The sequence below is a fragment of the Streptopelia decaocto genome, assembly GCF_964273445.1.
Source record: "Streptopelia decaocto genome assembly, chromosome: 1".
Classification (NCBI taxonomy): domain Eukaryota; kingdom Metazoa; phylum Chordata; class Aves; order Columbiformes; family Columbidae; genus Streptopelia; species Streptopelia decaocto.
The window spans coordinates 113,482,765-113,507,215 of record NC_138663.1 but is presented as its reverse complement, the minus strand read 5'-3'; the positions used below and the strand labels follow the sequence as shown (position 1 = coordinate 113,507,215).

Genomic DNA, 24,451 nt, shown 5'->3' with positions numbered 1-24,451 from the left:
TTTCCCACTCTGAGCTTTTTGTGACTGTGTTTAGTTGGAAGCTCTTCAAAGTATGCATCCAATCTACCTTGTCATCACTCCTTGTAGAAGACATTTCCCGCTTTCCCTTGAATTTTATGTGCACTTTTCCTTTGTCTGCTTTACTCTGGCATTTCCAGCCACAGGCTTTTTGAGACTTTCTAGACATCACGTCACAGTTGTGTTTGTTCACTACTGTTGCAGGCGTGTTGCTTTGCTCAGTGTGATTTTTGTGCCCATGCAGAGGCTGCCATGTAGGTTTATTTTCTGTAGCTGAATAAAGAGACGTCCTGTACACCCATAAGGTCCTGAATGAAGATGTGTTGAGAGCTGATCAGTCTGGAGTTAGAGAGTTTCTTTAACATGCTAGATTAACAAGGCTAATTATTTATTTTAAGTCGGTTTTAAATATGTAGGATATTTTTCCTTCTGAGTTCTTATGCACAATGTTGGTCTTAGGTAGGTCATTTATGTTAATGTGTCATCTCTGAAGTCATGTTCTTCCCTTCTTATCTTCACTCTCAGCCTTGCAGCCCCAACCACCACTAAAACCAACAAAAAGTGACACTGACTGTGCTGTTTCCCATTTTCCTACCAAGAGGCAGGCCTTTATATGATTTTTTTTTTTCCCACAATATCCTTCCATGTTCCCTATACGTAATCTTTTAAGCCTGGCAGCTGGCCTGTAGTAAGTAAAATTTCTGAAGTAAGCCCACTAAACTCATATAGCAAGCAGTCCTCGAATGCCACCATGCTCTAGCCTGGCTGTATTCTGGAGCCTATTCCCAGCTCCATGTTCGAGGTGCTGCAAAAGTAGGTGGAAACTTGGTGCTGTACAGTAACCCTCTAGGAAATACAGTCCCTTCAGATTTGCTGCTGGGCTTAACGCTTCACTGAAGGTCACCTCTGTGTGCAGAGACTGAGCCTTGCACTGCGCAGGGTCTTCCAACTTGCACCAAATGAGACGTCCTTTATCTGTGGCAAGTGGGAAATGGTGTTATTAGCAAAATTAGTTGCTCTGATCTCAAGCAGGAGGGCAATCTATTAATTGTGCCGTTCCTTGATTGGGCAGTCTTCTCCCAAGCACCTGAGCTACGTGAAAGCTCAGGTCCTGCAGTGAGAGCCCTTGAGGAGCCCTGGCTGTGGGGCACGATGGGCAGAGCCCTTCCTGGAAGAGGCTGGAGCTGCTCTGGGCCTTGGGTGCTGGCAAACGAGCTTGCTTAGCAGGAGGAATATCACAGTATCACATAGAATGTTAGGGATTGGAAGTGACCTCAAAAGATCATCTAGTCCAATCCCCCCGCTGGAGCAGGAATGCCTAGGTGAGGTCGCACAGGAACATGTCCAGGCGGGCTTTGAATGTCTCCTGGGAAGGAGACTCCACAACCCCCTGGGCAGCCTGTTCCAGTGCTCTGCAAAACCCCAGTCTGGTGCTTGTGGTCATGACTACATAATGAGAATTTTTTGTTTTAAGCCTGTGGTTTTGGTGCTGAAATCTCTGGGTTGAGTGTCCCCCCGATGATCAAGAGTGTCTAACTGTGTGTTTCAGCAGTACCTCGTTTACACCTGGTCTCATTATCAACAGTGAGATTTACAGCAACGACCACTGCTGGAGAGAGGGGGCTCCTCTCTTCCTGCCTTTTCCTCCCTGGCTCCTGACTAAAAGTGCTCCTGGGATGAAGGGAGTGGACCCACAAATATTTGGCATCCAGCATAACTTGTTTTCCCCCAGTGGAGCTGGCAGGTCAATCAGCAGAAACCAAGCGCGGACCAGTTTCAGGTGAGAGCCCTTCGCTTCCCATCAATTTCAGAGCTGCCTCCCTGACAGGCTAATGAGGGCTGCCGGGTGCCAGGCGCTGCTGGGGAGTGCCACCGCGCATCCTTCCCCGTGATTGAACTGCCACCGCATCACAAAGCAGCGAGATACGCTCACACTTTGATACGCTCAGGAGGTGAAATGGCAAGTACAACTGTGAAGCTTGAAAGGGAAGCACCAGAAAGCAGAGTACAAGCTCCTGCTTGTCATTTAGCAGAGACAAACGTGAGTGCAACCAAAACAACAGCATTATCCGATTAGCAAGCACCTGCAACCTGACAGGAGCGGATCTGCAAAGGCAGGGGATCTGTCAGCTGTTGTTGCAACACCACTGCGAGTGCCACAATACATTAAGTGGGAGTAAAGAGCGCTGGTGTAACAGGCGTAATTGCAATAGCACTGAAAGGGACACTGTCAGAGCTTGCAGACCTGAAATTACATCTCTCAATCTCCTGAGTGGGTGTGTGGGAGATGCAGCATTATATAGCATGGAGCCTCTGCCTGATGACTCCACCATGGCGTTCAAGGATGCAAAAATCCTGTGCACGGGCATGGAGCTTGAGAAACTCAGCATCCCCTTTGCTCGTGGTCTAGGATAAGCAGAGGACTGCCATGGTTGGGAATACTTCAAAGAAAGTGCCTGGTTTGCCCATGCTGCCGACCTGCCAAATACATCTCAGCTGCCTCTCAGAAACATGTATCTGCTTTAGAAGCATTCAGTCACTTTTACCCTGTCCTTGCCTTGCCACATACTCTGCCATCCCATAAAGCAAAAAATTCATTCGTTTTCAGAGTATAAGGTATAATGGTATACTATACGATGATGATGATACATGGTATAATAGCTGTCTTTTACACACATACACAGATGTGCATACCACCACATGCTTACTTTATACTTTACAGAAAATATTCAGTATATGAAATGTCACCTCAGCATGGTTTATCTGATCATATTTCTTCCCTGAAGGGTAAGTGGTAAAAATAAAGAACACTGATAAATTGGAAAGTCTGTATAGGGTTTTTTGTGCCTAGGGATTCTTCTGCTCATTAATCTGCACAACACAGAGAAGATATGGTTCACATGAGGGGCTGGTGTATCATGCTCACCTTCCTCTTTAAAGATTTTACAGGACAGCTCATTAGGCTGCTACTAATATACTCAGTTTAGTCAACTGGCCCTTGGTTGTTGGGCTGTCTTGGGATTGTGCCTTAGATGCAGAGACGTGCATCCTCATTGGTACCTTGCCCACGTGGCATAGATGTGCATCTTTCTCAAGGAATCAGAATGTTGAGAATGTTTATTGGGAAAGAAAGAACAAAAAGCTTGTTTTTTGAATGTGGTGTTGAAAATTGCACCATTTATACCAAAATAGGGCTGAAAGGGACTGCTAGGACTGAGAAACGTGGCTCTTCTGGACAGCTGGGCTTGTGGGTTGTGTCCTCCACAGCATGACTCTGGTTTAGTCAGCTGGACCAGACTAACTTCATAATGGCAGCAAAAACAGGACCTTTGCTATTTGCCCCCATGTGATTTTGGCAGACTTGTTGCAAAATGGCTGAATTTCCAAATGTCTGTTGAGTGCTGGGACCCTTTAACATCACCAGGTGATGCTCTGCTCTCCACCAGCCTGTGTGTTTGCCAGGGAAGGGCTGGAGACCCTTGGGCGGGAGGGGAACTACGACTGGGAGATGATGACAGTGACAACAGCAAGACATGAGCCCTCCCTGGCCACTTATTGGCAGCTGGCTGGCGTTTGGGTGCCAGGGGAAGCAGAGCCCGGGGTGAGGTGGGGACTTTGCACCCTGTGCCACACACAGCTGCCCTTCAGCACAGCCGAGTAACACAGCCTTGTCAGAAGATGAATGAGGCCACACACATGGTAATACCTCCTTCTTCACCTGCTAGATCTATCTTTGCCTTCTTTGGGCTGCGAGAAGGCACTACATATAGTGCTTTGTTGCAATCCGTGTCTTAAAAGCAGCTTATTTTTTCCCCAATGGGGTAACAGAGTTTGCTGTGGGTTTTTGGACACCTGCGCACACAGCATGACTTCTTCAACCATAAACAGGACTAGTGTGGCCTTGGAAAACTTATCCTACTTATAAAGTGACGGGGCTCAAATTATTCTCAATTACAAGGCACTGGCTGGCAAGAGACAATGAGGTAGGCTGAGGAACAGTAACAGCTGTAGCTTGTGCAGTTTGGGAATAAGCCAATGACAAACACAACAGCTCATTTGGGCCTCAGCTAAAAATTGCTTCCTGAGTATTGTACCTGTGCAGTGTTTGAAACCCTCCTGGGATACGCAGGTACATGGAACTACCTTCAGCACTGCAGGCAAATTAATTGCAGGCAGCAATACAGAGAAAAGGTTCAGGTTCAGAAGTTACTATAATTTTGGTATTTTGTTGGGTTTTGCCTTTTTTTTTTTTTAAACTGAGACTGCAACTCTGTGGATGGAAATAGCCGAATTCCTTATTCCTGCAGCTCAGGGGCAGCCTGCATTTCTGTGTAGCTCCTACCTTACCATCACAAGATCCTTTCTGATAGGGAAACTTAGGCACACCACAGACACCTCAGGACTGGAAGGAAGCTATTCAAAGACTCGGGACGAAATGTGAAAAAAAGAGCAAAAGTGTCCATTCCCTTACTCTATCTTTGCTCAGAGACATGCATAGCCGTCCTTAGGAAGCCCAGCAAAGTCATCCAGGTGGGAAGCCAGGGAAAGAGGGGGTGCTGGACGTGCCACCCCATGGCAGTGGCAGCAGCCTGGAAAGGACAGTGACTGCCCCACAAGCTGCCAGGGGCTGACAGACCCGGCCCAGGGGCTGCTGCGGGGGAGTTCATAGGTAATAGCCATCCAGGCTTCACGTTCACTGTGCCCACCTGGAATAAGTTCCTTAAGTACTATATTAACAGGAGTTTTGTGGGGCAGGTGATTTATAGGGAGGGTTTATGAGCATCTCCCACTTCAGTAAGTGCTTTTGTGCACTGGGTCACAGCTCCTACTGAACCAAAACATACTCACCCCGTAACTCCACCTGTTCTTGAGCTTGTAGCTGCCTTTATGTCTTAGAATCTGACCTGTCTTAGCTGCAGATACTAGCAGCTAGCTACCATTAAAGGATACTTTCTTTTCCAAGCTTCAACCATTCCTGCAAAGATTTCCTCTCCTGGTATTGCAAGAAAATGAATGATAAAAAGTACACATTCCAGCACACTGTGTGAATCCATATGAGACCTAGCCCTGATCTTCCTCGGTTCTGTTGTACGATCACACCAAGTCTTCACGCATTTAATTCGTTGAAAAAAGCAGAAATCAACTGAAAAAAAGTGCAACTCTCTAAAAAGTGAAAACTGCAAATACACATACATTAATTTCAAATGCTATTATACTCCCAAAATCTGTAATCCTTGAGCCCAGATACTCTAAATGTGGCAGTTAAGTGTTTACTAATTCATGTTTCAAAGCTAATGACAGCTAGTTGACTTCTGAACAATTCTAAACTGGAATTTCCCCCCACCTTGTAAAACTTCCTCTAGAAATTGTTAAAATGAGGGACCTTTATTTCCCTTTTTACCAAAATCATGACACAGCACAGGAATCAACCTCTCCAGAAGGCCAGGGGTTCTGCGTGAGCATCCGCTTAATCCTGACTCTCCGCAGCCCGGGCAGCTTTGCCTGCGGGCCAGCAGCTGAGCAGTCCCATTCCACCACCCCATAAAGAGTCGGTGTGACAAGCAGCCAGGGGGCTGATCTAGGGGTTGCAGCCCTGCTAAGGGTACCTCAGAGGATGGTTATGGCTCCACATGAAAATAATGTTTTCCCTCTTTTTTTTTTTTTTTTTTTTTGATGTTAAGTAATTACATCAAAACAAATGTGTGCTCAAGCTTACAACTGTGAAATTAGGCATCCATAATCTATGAAATGCCAAAATTGAGATTGCCTAAAGTAACTGTAATGCAGCCTTGTGCTCACTGCGCCGCCTCCACACCGCCTAATTCTCTCCTCCTTATTTTCTGCCTGTTTGTTCCTATCCTTACACCTACAGCCTTAGCTCCATGGCATGACTGTATTTCCTTGACACATCCTCTGAGACGGTGCTGTGATACAGCACTGTCGCCTCCAGGCAGTACCACATCGCAAGTTAAGCAATCATTACATTTGCTGCTCATCTGACTGTTTTATAATATTGTGGAGCAGTAGTGAAGACGTGGCCACCACAGAGACATTTGGTAGAGCTGGCTATTAAAGTTTGTCTTGGCCCCAGAGCCAGCTGCCACACTTTTTTCCAGTGCTCACAGGTTTGCCTCCGGGGCTGCAGCACCATCTCCCAGCAGACCTTGTTCTCACCATGGGGTGGAAGGTCCCTGGTCCCCCGGAGAGCGCAGGAAGGGCTGGAAAGGGGGAGAGGTTGGAGGCATATTTTTGCCTTGGGGTGGGGATGGGCTCCCTAGCAAGTAAGTGTGAGATGGCAGGGGAAGAAGTGGGCAAATAAGGTCTTATTTGCGGCATGTAAATTTGCTGCTTGCCTCCTTAATTAGACTTCCCGTAAGTGATAGGACAAGAGGAAATGGCCTCAAGTTGCATCAGGGGAGGTTTAGATTGGATATTAGGAAAAAATTCTCCATGGAAAGGGTTGTAAGGCATTGGAACAGGCTGCTCAGGGAAGTGGTGGAGTCACCATCCCTGGAGGGGTTTAAAAGGCATTTAGATGAGGTTCTTAGGGACATGGTTTAGTGCCTCAGTTAGGTTATGGTTGGACTCGGTGATCCTGAGGGTCTCTTCTAACCAAAATAATCCTATGATTCTATATTGTCTTTCCACAGGGAAAGCCCTGTAGGCTAAGCTCCCCATGCCTCATCCTGGACCACTTCTTCCTAATTTGGATCCCAGCTTGTGGGGAAGGATTCAGCTCTTCACTGGAATTCTCAGATTTTTAAACATAATGGGGAAGTTTTTAAAGCCTGGCTGCAGGAAGCTGTGCCAGCAGCCCCCCTGCTCAGCAGCGGCAGCAGCCTGGGTCCTCACCAGACCCAGGCTGAGCAAGGGCCGCATGGGACATGTGGGTTGGAGAGGACCCCTGCCCCATGGAGCAGCAAGGATGCTCCCAGGGCAGGGGAAGGGAAATTGTCGTTCATCTGTTCACTCTTTGAGGGCTTTCCTCCGACAGGGAGCACCTGCCTGCACTGCACCTCACCACCCTGAGGAGAACCAGGTGGCCGTGATGACCGTGGATGGGCTGTCAGGGCAGGACAGCCACTGAATTGAGAAGTCAATGCGAATTTTGCATTTGCACCAATGCGTATCTCACTGAAAATGCCAAAAAGTAAACAGGAGCAATGGGGAAGGGGTGCTGTTGTCTGGTGATCATTCCCTGTGGTGCCAATGGGTTAAGCAGTGAAGGGGAGGCAGCAGGCACACACAACCCTCTGCCACTTGGCAACCAAACACCTCTCAGACAGTAAAATCACCACATGCAGACAACCAAGCAGCCAAGTCATGTTCCAGCTTGTCAAGCCCTACGACACATTCAGCAGAAGGTAGTAGCCAGCACTAGTGCATCTCTGTTGCCTTCCTAAGCATCACATCCAGGGACAAATGAGGCACTGGTCTTTTCATATGCTTCAGTTCAGCTCCTTAATGAGTAAGAAGTTGAGTCTATTGCACTAACCCAAGCAAATTATGAAAGGCCTTTCATTTTGAAGCAGCCAGATCCAGTGTTCACCAGCACAGGGTTGCCTCCTGTTTGTGACCATCCTGCTGCCTGCATTGTCAAACAATGTCGTTTTAGAACAACATTCATCTGAAGCGGATTATTATTGGGTTGACTACCCCTTGGGGTGTAATGAAAAACATTCATTAATTCTCAGGGCAGGAAGGCTAATTACTTTTTTATAAAAAAGAGTGCTAATTGCCAATAACTTTTTCATTGGATGGGTCTCACAGAGATTATTTTGATTGGCTTTTTGATTTCCTTTTCACATTGTACCACTTAAAAACGCGTAGTCCAAACAAGCAGGGGGCATCTGGGTTATCCAGATAAGCACTGGGAAGAAACCCCACCATTGCAAAGACCACTGGACTACACCAGTGTATGCTCAGTTCAGTGCTCAAGCTTGCTGTGGTGCCAGCCAGGATTTTCTGAGTCTCATACCTTAACGCTGCCTCGTGCTTCCATACAGCACATGGAGACCTGTTTTCCATACTCCCCCAAGGCACAGCATTGATTTTGGCAGGCTGTTGGTGCCAGGGCGGCACTGGGAGCGCTCAGGGCTTGGGCTGGTTTCCCGCAGGACTGAATTCCACTTTGCCGTCAGGGAGGAGGCAGATCCTGGCCCTGCAAATACCAGCTTTGCACGGAGTCAAATGGGGTGACACACAGCAGTAACCCACAGGCTCAATGTACCAGTTCCTATACTTGAGAAGGGGTCATTCATCTGATATTTGGGTCATAACAAACTCCAGCATGAAGAAAATTCTCAGCAACGTTTTGTTTGCTTTTAATTACAAATAACTACAGGGCTGAAGATACCAAATAATCAACATAAGCACTAACCAGTTCTTTTGAGCAAGCAATAACTTATATAGGGCAACAAAGATGATTAAGGGAGTGGAGCATCTCCCTTATGAGGAAAGGCTGAGGGAGCCGGGGCTCTTTAGCTTGGAGAAGGGGACACTGAGGGGTGACCTCATTAATGTTTATAAAGGATGAGTGTCACAAGGATGGAGCCAGGCTCTTCTCGGTTGACATCCAATGGTAGAACAAGGGGTAATGGGTTCAAACTGGAACACAAGAGGTTCCATTTAAATTTGAGAAGAAACTTCTTCTCTGTGAGGGTGACAGAGCACTGGAACAGGCTGCCCAGGGGTGTTGTGGAGTCTCCTACTCTGGAGACATTCAAAACCCACCTGGACGCCTTCCTGTGTAACCTCATCTAGGTGTTCCTGCTCCGGCAGGGGGATTGGACTAGATGACCTTTTGGGGTCCCTTCCAATCCCTGATATTCTGTGATTCTGTGATATGACATTAAAGGTAAATCCCACAGAAGAACAGTAAAGCCCATGGGAGCCAGAGTAGGAAACTACCAGTGTCAAACCGCTCCTGCAAAGCCTCAGGTAGTGCCAGGGATTGACACTGGCCAGGAACTTCATCATATGTGCACGGTGGTAGCTTCTAGCATTTGGACACCTACAGACTCCCACAGAAGGCTGCTCTCACCATCAGCACATAAGAGGTGTCTTGGCAGGCAACCATCCTCTCGGGAACATACCGCAAACTGCAGGGCTGAGTTACTGAGCCTGCTCAGCTTGGGGCTGGAGGTTGCTGCACCGCCGTGTCAGACACATGATCAGGTTGAAATATTTCCCATTTAAAACCCTTTTCAGTGAAAAAAATAGAAGTGCTTATGTATTTTGCTCCTTATTCTCCCCCTATCCCACCCCAGCAGTTCTACTGGGCATCACATTTTCTGGTTCCCAAGGAGATAAAGCAAACAAAGTACAGCTTCCATGCAAGCCAGAAAGATGAACTTGTGTCCCCTCTGCAAATAATTGCAAGTTTAAAAATACTGATGTTTTTTGCTTGGATGAATAATCTCCATTTTAAGAATAGATAGGGCTTTCAAAAATGACTTTACACTTCTGAGTGCCCTGAGAGGTTTCGAACGGGCTGGATTCCCAAAAGGTAGATTGCTTGGCACTATCTGAAAGCTAGCGTACTTTGGAAATACCTCCAAGGGGTTGCCTGAAATCTACTGCTCCTCAAAGTCTTGGCCAAGACACTGTGTTATATGAGTATGGTGAACTAAAAAATATCATTTTTGTGATTTAGTAGTTGAATTTGGAATGTACATCACATTAGGAAGGAGTTACACTGTTGCATAACGCACCAGGGATGTTATATGTGTGTGTGTGCGTATATACACTCCCCAGTTATCGATTACACGAAGGACTGCAATCTAAAATAAGTACTCGGTGTCACCTAAAGATGGCTTCAGCAGACACCAAAAATAGCCACACTGCAGTTACCACGGAGCAGAACAGACTCCGGAGCTTGAGGAGGTGCTGCCTCAGCACAGCTTGCTTTTCATGAGCTTGCACATACCAAGTATCTTGCGTGATGCCGGACAAAAATTAAATGTCATTTAAATAAAAAGTTTCCTGGCTGCAACAGGAACAGGTGCAATGACAAGCAAAAGGCAAAAGCAACAGCTTTTTTCTTCAAAATTAGGCTAGGCTGATAAAAGCAGCTTGCAGAAAGTTGACCAGGTTTTACGCGTTTCGAGCGCAAAACACTTTTACTTACAAAAAAGCAGAAGTGCCATTTGTATGCCAAATGATGAAGATTTCTATTTTTACTATACATGTTCATACTGAAGCAGCCCTAACATGGCCCTGGCAGAAATGTGACATCCAGATCAATTCTGTGCCTCCAGTGGGATGCCAGGTAGTTTATGCACAGGGCTTGGCTGACAGCAAATTAATTTTCTAATCTTGAAACGATCATAAAGAGTAATGAGTCATTAAAGTCAAGGGGAAGAGCCACAGAAGGCAAGATCATTTTAGCCCCTGCATTGTATTCTCTGAGGGGCAACATGCTGAAATGCCATAAGTAGTCCTGCAAAGCCAGCCTCTGCAGCGATGCTTGCCCAAGAATGGCGGCAGCCAGACAGGGCCCCCTGCATGGCCACCTGCTCCCAGAGCTGCAGTTTGATGCTGCTGTGAAAATTCACCTTCACAGCGAGATGTTATCCTCTTGACAGTGCTTGGGGCTGTCCTCCTCAGCAGAGGCAAGCCCTGGGGTGCAGCTCAGGACGGGATGCACGTGCCAGCTAAGGTGCACCTTGCAGCCAAACCAAGGCAGCAGCTCACCAGGACCAAAATGCGGTGGTTTCAGTGTCCCTTCCTATTCCCACAGTCCCGCTTCATCTCCCACTCTGCTCATCCACCAGCCATGCCCAATTCCTCCCACCCCTCTCGGGACTCATCCAGTTACCCCATCACCCACTTTAACTCCCAAACCTGCCCACCCTTCATAGAATCATAGAATACTTTGGGTTGGAAGGGACCTTCAGAGGACATCTATGCCACCCCCCCTGCCATAAGCAGGGACATCTTCAACTAGATCAGGTTGCTCAGAGCTCCATCCGGCCTGGCTTGGAATGTCTCCAAGGATGGGTCATCTACCACCTCTCTGGGCAACCTGTGCCAGTGTCTCACCACCCTCATTGTAAAAAATTTCTTCCTTATATCTATCCTGTATCCCTCTTTTAATTTAAAACCATTACCCGTTGTCCTAAAGTAACAGGCCTTCTTTTGCCCGGCTTGGGTCTGATGATTGCAGTGAATGCAATTTGCTCAGGGAGGGATCAGGCAGCCAGATCCAGCCCAGCAGAGCAGAAGCCAGCCCCTCTGCCCCTGATTCAGTTTGTGCTGGTGGGTGAACCTCAGCCCCCGCAGCAAAATCCCCCGGTACCCATGGAAGCTTCACCTCTGCAGGGAAAGCGCTGCACATTTGTGCCCGGCTGACATCAACCCACACTCAGCAGCTCAGGCTTTGTTTACTTTCCACTGACCACTTTGCTTCTCCCTCCAGGAGGGAAGCATGGAAGGGCAGAGATGCTGCGCCCAGGGCAGGGGATGCCACAGGGCCAGCTAGTGCAACACTCCCCCCAGAGCTGCTGCCTGGCCCTGGCCCCAGCCAGGGAGATTTCACCAGGGAAGCCCTTGGCAGGTCCTTCACTAGCCTGATCCTCTCTACGGATGCTGTCAAGAGGCCAATTAACACACCTACCCCATACAAGCAGGAATGCTGCTGGGCTGAGGGCAACAATGGAGCACGGACTGAAGGGCTTTGCTGAATGGGCTTTAAAATCAGGGGCTTACGCCGTAAAGCTGAGCACATGCTTTATTGAATGGGGATGGGCAAGCTGGAGCAGTTTGGGGGCCTGCTGACCTGTCACCCAACATCAGCATCTTGAAAAGAAACAGCTCTTCACACAAACAACTCTTTCTTTTGGGGAAAAAAAAAAAAAATACAGGAAATAATACTGAGGAGAGGCTGGTGCTTTTCCACTCTGGAAGGCTGCTGGTGGCTACTGAGGGAGAGGCTGGCAGCTTCATCCCCCCCACCTCCCCTCCATGGGGCAGGGGAAACCTGCCTGGGGATGAATAGGGAAGGGAAACTGGAGTGGCTGGTGGGCCAGTTCTTTCTGGTGTGGGAAAGCATCCCCCTGTGAACTTCCTGTGGGAGATGGGCATTGCTCCAGCATTGTGTAGCCCCAGCAACTAAGCAAGCGGCTGCGACTGTTTGTGAGCCTTCAGAAGGAACTGCGAATGCGAGCGCTGCAACCCGTACCGAGTGGCTTTGTCCTCAGCAAAGTACATGCAAACTGCCCAGCATTTATGCAGGACTTGTATTGGTATTCTCCACGTTTAAAGGTGGCCCGCTCCCTCATGGCAGATGCTCTGTTGAGGGCAGATTTAAATTTGTGGACGAGCTTCCTCTTCTCTTGTTTAAAAATCTCTATTTCTCTTCCTTGCTCTGGAAGTGCTCTCTGAATGAAGCTAAAGATGCCACAAGGGGTTTTTTAAGACATGCTGCCCTCAGCATGTGCTGACAGATTTTTGCTCCTGGGGCTCAAGCCCTTCCACAGCTGTGGGTGAGGGTGTACCAGCCACGCCATCACCACCCAAAAGTTCATCATGAGCTGGTGCTGGAGGCACCACAGAGGGCAGCTCCCCCGGGATGCAGTAACAAGGTGGGAGGCACTGGTGGCTGGACAGACAGACAGAGGACAGGCTGGGACTCTGGCAGTAGTACGGGCTGTGTGGACACAGGCACTGTGCAGCTTGTCCACAGGCTGGAGTCCACAGGGCTTCCCTCCTCGAGTCTTCTTCTCTGGCCATGTTGGCAATGTAAGGGCTTGGTCTAAAACTTCCAGGTTTAAGCTTTCATGGGCTTCTCATCAGATGTCCCAACACTTCAAGTATTCAAAGGAGAAAAATGTAAGTGCCTACCTTTCCACAAATGCAGCAAAGATGGCTATTACCCACCATCCTCAACCCCAAATCCCTCTTCTCCCCACCCTCACCAAAATCCGAGAGAAACTCTTGATGCCAAAACCACATGCAGCACTAAGGATGGGATAATTAAACACTGCAGATCGTTAGCAGTCACAAGAAGGAAAATTGCAAAGCAGAGGGTATGTATTTGTCACGTGGTGAAACCAGCTGTGGAAGGTTTTTCTACAAGTTCTGAAACAATTCCAGCTCTTTCTCTTTTTTTCCAAGGGTAGTAACATTTTTCTGTCACAAGCAAGTTAGCTGCTAAAATATGCATAAAGACATGTCACTCCAAGCTGTGCCCTTGCGTTTCATGTTCACTTCCCCCTTTGAAAGAGTTTTGTTATGACTAAAGAATGAAAAGGAAGCAGCTACAAATTTGTAATGGTTCCATTTATTAATACGTATATCACAAATACTCACAATATCAATGCATTCTCGTTGGCATGCTAGACAGAGGCATTATTAAAAAAGTCTTATTTTTTTAAAAAGGTTTTAAACTTTTGCTTTCCCCCAAAAATATTTCATATGCCTGTTCTTTTGTGATTGTGTGTGTGTGTGTCTTTATTTAGATTTGATTCAACAATGTATTTGGTGGCTGCAACCTCAATGCAAAAAGAAAGAAAAAGAAAGAACAGGAAAAAAGTATGAAGGCCGCAGTACAGCACAGTTCAATTAGTTCATAACTACCTAATAAAAATAAAGGAAGCAAAATTCCTGCCTTCACAGTAAGCAACAACACAGCTTAATAACAGTATTACACAGGATCAGGTTCAGAGGCAAAATGCACTAGACAAAGCCTACCGGGATACGCACTAGGCATACAACACTGAGTAAGAATCAAAGATGTAGAAGAACATCAGGAATAACGGTTCCCTTCAAGCACAACATTTTAACATCATTTTCAAGTATCTTTATGTTATGTTACTGATTCCTTTTTTTTTTTTAGGGAAGGGGGGGCAGGCGCAGGGCAGGGGGAAAGGATGAAAAACCTTAGTAAAGCAATAAACAAGAAATTAAGATAAAACCAAAAGAATATATATTTCATATACCGGTTTATATGAATGTGTGCAACACTTATTAACCATGGTGAAAGGCTAATTATGCCCTCCAGTCACTACATGCACAGCCCGATCAATGCTGTTAATGAATTACCTTTGTTAACTTACGATGCAACTACTGTGTGACCAAGAACATACATACGGTGCCGTCTTATGCCCAGCCGCGTGGATGGGGTCGGGGTCCAGAGGCCGAGGGGACCCAGCTGCTGTCGGTGGCACGGCGGTACTTCACAGAATGGTACACTACACATGAGACAGAATTCGGGAGGTGGGGTGCGAGTGCGCGCACGTGCTCGTGTCGGGGTGTGGGTGTGCGTGCGTGCGAGAGACAGTGTGTGCTATAACATTCGTTTCAGTCTTTCTCCAATTCTGCAGCTCCTGATCTTGGGACAGGCTCTGGGCTTCGCGCTCTGAAAGACTGGGGTGGGGATGATAAAAGAAAAGGAGTGGGTTGCTTTGGTCACTAACAGCAGGGATATTTTTTAAGAAGAAAACCAAGATATGCAATAGTATGCTTCCCTGGTTTTGTTTTTTTATTATTTTTTCCCCCCACCCAAGAGAATATTGCAATGAAAAACCCAAAGCAAAGTATTCCGTGGGAAGACTTAATTTTCCATGAACATGCTGAACATCTAAAACTTGCCTGCTGTCTTCAGCAGAAGCAGCACAGCCATGACAATATACAGGAACATATATAGCGTACCGCATAGAAAGCAGGGAAAGCTCACCTTGTTACACCATCTCATACTGGTTAGCAGTAATAAACCGGGACAGACAGCATGCCAGCAGCATCCCAATCAACTGTTCCGGACAAGAATAAAAGTAGAATAGAAGTTAAATTAAATGAACTCAGAGCAAAGGAGGGACCATGGTAAGCAAAGATTTCATGTTCTGGAGTTACTATGCACAGCATATTTATGCCCTATTTTAAGGACCATTCTCATCAGAAAAACAGCATTAAAATCTCCCATCTTTCTTCGTCAGATCTTCCTCTTGACTGTTATCAGGGTGTATTTATTTGATAGACAGCATGTCTTTTTACTGCTTTTCAAACCCGTCGTCACTGCCTGGCCGGGTCAGACATGGATGGGTGCACTGGGGATAAACCAGCACCCTACTAGCTGCAGGTTACTTGCAAGCTCCACCTGGGTCCCTCGCCACCACCGAGAGCCAGCAGCCCCCTTCACTTTGTTAACAGCGTGCCAGGGAAAAGCTTCCAAATGCCCCAGAGTGGTTACGCTTTCTTTATAAATGATGCAGCACCGGAGAAATGAGCGTTATAAATCTGGAAATAAATTTTAAAAATGTCTTTTGCTGTTCCCTGGGCTGTCACTCAGATTATTGAAAACAGATCCCTGGCTTCCACTCGTCAATAAGCACTCAGTCATTTCAACGTTTTGCCTATAGCAGTTTGTTAGCATCTCCTGCATATGCCAACAGCGTTAATATACCATAAATAATTCAACCTTGCTTTTCTCATTTGGATGAGTCAATTAATTAACTCATGAGCGTATCCAGATTGTTACAGCTCATCCCTGGCTGCAGAGGTGAGGCAAGATGGCCATCTCTGCAAAGGGACCAGCCTTCCCTGGACCTGGCTCCAAGCGAGGGCTGTCACAGCTGCTCCAGATGTGCCCATGGGCCACCACCTCTGCCCATCTCCTGCTGCCGCTGGCAGAGTGCATTGTCGGGGGAACAGTGCTTAAGGAGGGGGATCACAACCTTTTGGCAGCAATGGAGCTCCCTCAGACCAGCAGAGCACACGTAGGTAACGCCTGGCTGGCTGCTCATCCCAACTGGCTCCTTCTTCTATTTCATGCTTGGGATTGCGTGTCTTTTCCCCTAGACCGTCAGTGCTCCCTGTTAACGTGATCATTGTCAAAATATACATCTTCTCTACTAGCCAATTGCTTGATTTGGGTTGGCATCAGCTCAGAGCAAGACCAAGCCAGGGTACATCAAATCCGGATAAACTGTTTTCTGCTCCTAAGATGTCACATTCCTGGTCAGGCCCCGCTTCATTTGCCAGAAATTTGCTCCCTTTCCTGTTCCAGAACAGTTCTGGGTATCTCAAAAGGACACAGAGTCACCTTTAAAGCAGGCTGAACCCCCTCTGTCTCCCACGTGCACCTCCCGATTTTGGCACCAAATACCAAGGATGACAGTGCCTTGGTTTTAACTAGAGGTGGGGCACAGATTCCACCTCCTGACCAACCTCCCATAAAAACCTAAGCTTCTAGGTTTTGGGGGCTGTATTTTCACGGTTGCCCAAAGAGATGTGGGTGCCAAAAACCCTCCTCAGCTTTTGAAAATTTCACTTGATACCACAAAGACATTTTAGCTATCTGGTTGCCTTTTCTACTAAACTTCTCTAGATGGGTGCTCAAGCAGGAAACTTATCTCGCAGCTGGAGTGCTTACACACTGTGTCAGGATGCAAACCCCCCTCTCTCCCCCTCCCTCCTTCAGTATGGAAGAAATAGGCACATCTCCCTCTCTCTCTGCTACTTGAGGCTAACAGCTTCTTGTTTGGCCCCAGAGCACCCTGGCCAGGGCCATTAGGAGAAGGGAGTGCCGAGGCGCCACTGAGCCGCTGGGCGCCCGCGGCCAGTGTGGGGGATGTTTGGAAGCTTCAGGGGCACCCCGCAGACAGGGTGAGGGTGCAGAGAAGCTTCTGGAATGCCTACAGTCAGATCTGATCAGCCAATAAAAAACGGGACTCTCGTCGAGACTCTGCCCATTGTCGCGGGTCTCTCGGAGCACGAGCGAGATGCTGCCGCCAAGAGCCCCCCTCCCTGGGACGGAGACTCCGCTTGCCTTGCCGCCACGGGTGTGAGTAAAATTAACACTCACAGGATTGCAAGTGTATTTACACTTTCCGTGCACATATGCACGTGTAACTGTCCGTGCTCAATATGAGCATGTGTAAAATTAATCTTCGCATAATCACGGGTGTATTTTCCTCCCATGCTTCCACATAAGCATGTGTAACTTTCCATGCACATTTGCACGCGTACTTTCCGTGCTTAATACAAGCACGTGTACTTTCCGTGCACATTTGCACGCGTACGTTCTGTGCTCAATACGAGCACATGTATAAATTACTTCCTCGCACAATCGCGGGTGTATTTTCCTCCCGTGCTTCCACATAAGCACGTGTAATATTCTGTGCACATTTGCACGTGTATTAACACTTGCAGGATTGCGAGTGTATTATAAATCTACCCTTGCATAATTGCGAGTGTACTAACTTTCCGTACTCAATACGAGTATGTGTATCTCTTTAAATAATCCCACACCATGTACAACCAAGTGTGTACTCCTCCCGGACTCAGAGACGGCTCCGGCATTGTTTTGGTGAAGCCATGTGCATGCACTCTGTGGATCGCCTGTTGTGTTAGTTGCTGCCCCTTAATAATTTTCCTCAACTGAACCTGTATTTAAGTCACTTTTGAAATGCTCAAACCCTGTTTCTCACCGGTTTAATAAAAGTTGGTTTGGACCCTGTTGTCCCTTAAACTAACCTCGGGGTGCCTCCGTGACACACACTCACCCAGGACACCATGGACTGGTGACGGTGAGGATGTACACGTATTCAGGCTGAACTTTAAATTTCCACACTTAAATGTTCCAGTCACCAGGAGGATGATTTTATCCATTTGGCCATTTGGGGAGCGTTGCTGAAAACCCACTACATTCTGCAGGTTTATCACAGAGTCTTTAACACTCCCACCACTTACTCGTGTGATGTTTCATGAGCTCAATTCAATTTTGGATAATTTCCCACAGCACATCCCTGATATATGTTTCTTCATGGTCTGACAGGCAGAACAGACTAAGTGCCTCTGGATGGCCCTGTCGCACTGCTTCGCTATCCCTTTTCTGTGTTTGTGGTACCTTTCAGCCTTCTCTCACCTTCCTCAGCTGGTCTCAGAGCTTACTTCTGCACCTTACTGCATTTTTCATTAAGATGAACTTCACCATGTATTTCCCTATTTATTTCCTATTCCTATTTATTTTCACTGAGCAAATTCTACAGAATCATAGAATGTCCTGAGTTGGAAGGGACCCACAAGGATCATCGAGTCCAACTCCTGTCCCTGCACAGGACAACCCCACAGTTCACACCATGTGTCTAAGGGTGTTGTCCAGTCTCTTCTTGAACACTGTCAGGCTTGGGGCCGTGACACCTCCCTGGGGAGCCTGTTCCAGTGCTCCCCCACCCTCTGGGGGAAGAACCTTTTCCAAATGTCCAACCTAAACCTCCCCTGGCACTTCTTCCTGCCATTCCCTCGGGTTCTGTCACTGATCACCAGAGAGAAGAGCTCAGCGCCTGCCCCTCCTCCTCCCCTGATGAGGAAGCTGTAGCCGCCATGAGGTCTCCCCTCAGTCTCCTCTTCTCCAGGCTGAACAGACCCAATGACTTTAGCTGCTCCTCATACGGCTTCCCCTCCAAACCCTTCACCAGCTTTGTAGCCCTACTACAGACACTCTCCAGTAGCTTTATGTCCTTTGTATCCTGTGTAGTCCAGAAGTGCACACAGTGCTCCAGGTGAGGCCGCACCAGTGCAGAGCAGAGCGGGACAATCACCTCCCTCGCCCGGCTGGCAACGCTGTGCTGGATGCACCCAGGACACAGGTGACCCTCTTGGCTGCCAGGGCACACTGCTGGCTCCTGTTCAACTTGCCATCGACCAGAATCCCCACATCCCTCTCTGCGGAGCTGCTTTCCAGCATCTCATCCTCCTGTCTGTATGTACAGCCAGGGCTGCTGTGTCCCAGGTGCAAAATCCGGCACTTAATCCAATCCAGACGCAAATCGGTTCCTCCCTCATCCTACAATGGCCAACAAGGTATATACATTCAAGTTTACTGTTGTGATTCTTTTCTTTCTTTCTTCTTTTCTTTTCTTTTCTTTTCTTTTCTTTTCTTTTCTTTTCTTTTCTTTTCTTTTCTTTTCTTTTCTTTTCTTTTCTTTTCTTTTCTCTTTTCTTTTCTTTTCTTTTCTTTTCTTTTCTTTTCTTTTCTTTTCTTTTCTTTTCTTTTCTTTTCTTTTCTTTTCTTTTCTTTTCTTTTCTTTTCTTTTCTTTTCTTTTCTTTTCTTTTCTTTTCTTTTCTTTTCTTTTTTCTTTTTTTCTTTTCTGTCTGTACCATGACTTACCTATTATTTCCCATCAAGAGCATCCAAATTACAACCATCATTGTTCCTGGACACAATCTGCTGCTTGTATCACATTTACCAGGGAAATATGCTGCAGCCTGTACAAATAGCAAGCCATGGGCTTTTCTTCCCCCCTTCAGCTGTAACAGCCTTCCTCAGCTACCTTTACTTAGAGACTCTTCTGATTTACACAGGCTGTCACTCTAATAATCAGCGTGTCTAAGCTTTGTAGCATTTGCAGGCATGTGACAAGGTTTTGATTTAATCAAGTCACTCCAAAGACAACTGGCAGGTTACACATTAATGTATCTTTCTGATTTTTGGCCCACTTGTTAATCCTTGGCTCTAACCATATGCTGTTTTATGCATTTAAGTGGTTATAGTACCATAATGTTAAACTTCTATCTTTCAAAAATAATGGCATGCATATTGAGCCATTGCATACACATTGTATACAGCATTTCTAGCTGTTACCAGGATATAGCAGAGCTATAATAAATATCTTAGAAGTAGTTTGAACAAATGTGTAAAACCATGTATTTTCCAAGGTGTGCAGTATTCCACATTTAACCACAAGAGCACTGTCCCTCCTGTAGTCAAGAAGCAATACCATTTAAAGTTGCTGAATTTTCCTCATGGTGCTCCTTCATTACAACCGTAACTACAGTCCTCTGTATTTAAATCAGGTTAGAGGCTCCCAGTGTGCAAACCACAAATGAGTGCTCTCCAGCCCCCTTGCTCTCTGCATTTGCTGCATCACTTGCAACTTCTGCTCTTCAGATGGGAGGAAGCCCCTTATCCTATTGTGCAGCAGGTCCCCACAGCCCCCACAGCTCCTTTGAAAAACCTGAGGAATCAGCATAAAAGGATTCCTGCAAATAAAGTAGCTGCTAGAACCTGCATTCATTTCTCTTCATTCCCATTGTCTCTCAAGTGCCTCATCTCAACTTTTATCCACTTATTCATTTTCTAAACTTTTATTTTATAGCCCCAGTTTTTTGAGTGCTAAGATGCCAGACTTGTTTCTGCATTTGTATTCTCTCTCAGTTTTTCCCCTTCTTCTAAGATTATGCTAGTCTTCCAGACTATTCTATGGAAAACTGAGAGTTTGCCTTGGAAAACCTGGTCTTGCCACAGGAAACTTGACAAATTAGAGCACTGGGGAACCAACATCCCTCAGGTGTGTCTCCTGTACTACCATCCTGTAGGCCAAAGCTCATTTGAGAGAGCACAATGCGGTGCCTGAGTTCTTCAGCTCTCCATGGTTTCTAGGAGTTATCTCAGGCATATCTCAGTTCTGACCATTGAAATCTATACACAGTGACTTCCTAGGAATCTTATCTCCTATCACATACATAATAACTGTTTTTTTAATATAGTTATTTTGCAGAAGTTAAAATTGACTGGAAGCTGTCCTGCATGACATATTTCTTACAGCTTATTAGCTGTAAGAGAGACTGAAGTGCAATTCAAATTTCATTTTATTTTGCGTCTTGGTATCTTCACCATTTCTTACTCTTTGAGAGAATTTCTGTAAATAGAAATGTGTTGAACTAACTTGGAATTCATCAGCAGATCAGGTAAGCTAAAACTGCCGTGGTGTTTTGTTTTGTTTTAATCCATCAATGATTTACCTTGCCATCTTCTCAAAATGCAAATCACCAAGCATCCAGATTCCCTGACCCTATTTTAGAAGACAGAGAATTTTCTATGTCACATGTCACTTACCTGAGTCAGCCTCCTATGCCGTGGTATGCCTCTGGCACAGGTCCTATCTCCATGCTGACTCCACAGTGATTAGTATTTAGAAGCCACAAAATTAATCTTATATTAGATTTTGAGTCACATATTGGATCCTGATACAGATGCCACTCCCTAACCCTGGTGCAAAGGGTGACTGAGGTGTAATCCTGTGCTAGGACCACATCTCAGCCTCTCTATACTGAGAGGAGTTGCAGCAGACAAGGTAGGTGATGTCTGCACCAGAACTGTGTCCACAGTCAGGCAGAGCTACTCACATTAACATTAATACAGGTAAATGCTGCGCCATAGAGAGGGACTGTAGCCACATGAGGACACATCTTCAAATTATGGGAACTGTGGGTGCTCAGGAACTGGTTTTGAGCACGTGGAAGGCACCTGGGTTCCAGTCCTTCAGTACAAAAGGAATAATTTGGCCTTAACACTGCACTGAGATTCCCCTACTCAGGGACTCTACTGCAACCACAATCTATAAACCCGTCCAAACTTTGCCTCTTGTGCCCCTGCACTGTAGTTTTATCTAGGCAAAACTTCATCATCTGTGCTGCTTGCATAATTTTGTTCTCTGTTGGGCACAATAAAGCGATCATTTTGCTGCTCTGAAGAGCACCTGCTAAACTGAAATTATTCCAGCTGGAAGTCGGCATTGGCATCTAATTCCAAACACAGTCGAATTTTATTTTATTATTTCAAACCCGAGGAGCAGTGCAGACAGTGTCAGCAACACAGCAGTTTTTTTAAAACTCTGACTCTGATTGGGAGCTCTGTGCCAGGCCTGTAAGATGTGTAATGCCATTACATCAAGCTCCCCTATTTCTGGGAATCAGCACATTCCCCACACTAGTCAACACCTAACAAATCACGTGAAGGAAAGGCATTGAACATGCTTTACTGTAGAAGAGCAACATGATCTAATTTGTCTTTTATTTAGATTAAGCCTATTCTCGTTAGGAAGAGCGAAACCTCGCCTACAGCTGGAGCACTGCCTGGCATTACTGCCAGCCACGGTTAACCTGAAATCAAATTGTAAACACTGTCCCTAATTGGGCCCAGCAAAACAGATTAGGCAATAAATAATAACTGGCCACCTTCTATTCTTCACGCCCCGGGAGAGGTGCATTTTTCTGCCTTGCATCCTCTCTCTCCTCCTTTTTACACATTCACAAACACGCAAGCAGCTGAGTATCTACTCAGAGTGCCAAAGCCTTGCACTTACGCAGGGGAGCGACGTCCCCAGCTGGCAGCAGGGCACACGCTGCCATCAGGCAGCCTGAGCTGCCAACGCCACATCAAAACATGCTTCAATTTTCACTGGGAGCTGCAGCAGCACTGTGCCTCCCCCCGTGCTGCCTGCAGCCTGTCATGCTGGTCTCGCCTTGTGCTCAGTGGCTCCTGGGGCAGAGGCCACACTCTGCCCGCCCGCCTGTTCCTGTCCTGCTCACAAATAACTCACGGCCTAGGGTAAACATCCGGCATAAGCCAAAATACAAAGGGTTTAGAGGGGAAGCCATATGAGGAGTAGCTAAAGTCACTTGGTCTGTTCAGCCTGGAGAAGAGGAGACTGAGGGGAGACCTCATGGCGGCTACAGCTTCCTCACAAGGGGAGGAGGAGGGGCAGGCGCTGAGCTCTTCTCTCTGGTGACCAGTGACAGAACCCGAGGGAATGGCAGGAAGATGTGCCAGGGGAGGTTTAGGTTGGACATGAGGAAAAAGTTCTTCCACCAGAGGGTGGTGGGGCACTGGAACAGGCTCCCCAGGGAGGTGTCACGGCCCCAAGCCTGACAGTGTTCAAGAAGAGACTGGACAAGGCCCTCAGACACATGGTGTGAACTGTGGGGTTGTCCTGTGCAGGGACAGGAGTTGGACTCGATGATCCTTGTGGGTCCCTTCCAACTCAGGACATTCTATGGTTCTACTAATAATTTCAGCTGTAGTCTTCCTGCAGTCTCCCTCCCAGCTGCAAACAACTTTCAGGCAAGATAACATGACACTTTGCCTACCATACATACAATATACCGATTAAAGGCTTTCAGGTCCTGATTGAGGCATTTGCCCCAGCAGCATATGGATTGTAAAAATCTAGTCACCCCATTTTTCTTTTGGATAGTTTTACATGTGGCATTTAAAAAGATGCTTTATAGCCTTCTGGCTCTCTAGAAACCAAACTGAAATAAGAGCTCGGAGTTCTGTAGCAGTAATCAAGCCATAATCAAGGTTGGAGAAGAATATCAAGACAACCGTGACCATTCAACAAGAACTAGAACAGCTTATTAAAAACAGACAAACAAACCAACCTCCCTCTGCTCCATGCACCAACAATTCCAGACTGATGGCTTCACCGTTCTCTATCCTGAAGACCTGACACCCATGCACACGCTCTGGATGCTGGCAGTACAATGAACCAAAGTTTATGTACATGAAACACACTGACAGGCCAAATCATGGGCTTCTCACATTTAACACCTAGGCTAGAAGGCATCAGGTTTCCAGATCTGCCCAAGGCAGAGCAGTCAGCTGGTCTGAGCCCAAACAGTTTTAGGGCTCCCTTGGGTTGCATGTATGTTGGGCGAGAAGATGTGGTGGCCATTTTCCACATGGCTTGGGGACAGTTACTCTGGAGAACCTGGAGGCCATTGTAACTGCTGAGCAAACTAAAACTCAAGAGAGATGTGACTAAACCACCACGCAGCCAAGCACAGGGCTGACCACATGGGGCAGCAGGGGCAAGAGGGCAACCACAGCCCTCCCATTAATTCACTTGTCCACCACCAGCAACAGCACTGCCAAATCTCTTGTTTCCAGTGCAGCACAGTGTAAACCTACAGCCTGCAAACTGAACTCATGAGTTTTAAGAAGAAGTCAAATAATTTTTCCTAGCACCTCATTTTTTCCAGCCACTTGATAAACTTAAGTCATTCAACAGACATATTCATATTTTCAGTGTTGCCTCAGGACCCTGATTTTTAATACTGTGTGAATTTAGCAAACAAAAATTGCATTATAGTTTTTGAATATGATGTTTGCAGTTGTACTATGTGCTCTCTGCAGAGAGAAGGCAGATTGCTTCTCGGGTAAAAGTGGTTCAGGCATCATACACGTCGCTGTGCATTTCTGCTGAACCATTTTGCAAGCACTTTTGCATTGCCCAAGTTTCCCTCTCCCTCATTTTTGCATGTTTCCAGGAGAGCCCTTGCTATCACACATGGAGTGACAAGTACAAAGGAGCATCTTGTTGAAAGACAGAGCTGTTTTCCTGCCCCTTCTTGATCAGAAGATTCTGACCAGACCTTTAGTTTCCCCAAGTCCTATCTAGGTAACGTCTGAATATGAGGGAGCAGTAAACACCTTCTCAGCTCTCCTCTTGTCCCTCCCATGCCAAACTACTTTTGGTGCAGGCAGGGAGCTGGTTCAACAATCTGATTTTTGCAGATCTCTGCTCAGTGTTCAGTTCTGAAAGGAAAAAAATAAATAAAATCTGTCATTCAAACCAGGTGCCCCCTCCAGGCTCCAGGTGCAGGATGGGGAGGCCTGAAGATATACTCCTATTTGAATTCTAGAGTCCT

General features: G+C 46.7%; 1 protein-coding gene across 1 annotated transcript in view; it reads right to left on the bottom strand.

Annotated features, from left to right (window-relative positions):
• Positions 1 to 13,278: 13,278 nt before the first annotated feature.
• TSPAN7 (tetraspanin 7) overlaps positions 13,279 to 24,451 on the bottom strand; it is a 105,151-nt gene continuing 93,978 nt past the window's right edge. The window contains exons 7-8 of the mRNA XM_082043471.1: positions 14,696 to 14,768; positions 13,279 to 14,385 (exon numbers count right to left, since the gene is read on the bottom strand). Of these exons, the coding sequence (XP_081899597.1) occupies positions 14,700 to 14,768 (69 nt within the window). The 3' untranslated portion in view covers positions 13,279 to 14,385; positions 14,696 to 14,699. The remainder of the gene's footprint in view (positions 14,386 to 14,695; positions 14,769 to 24,451) is intronic.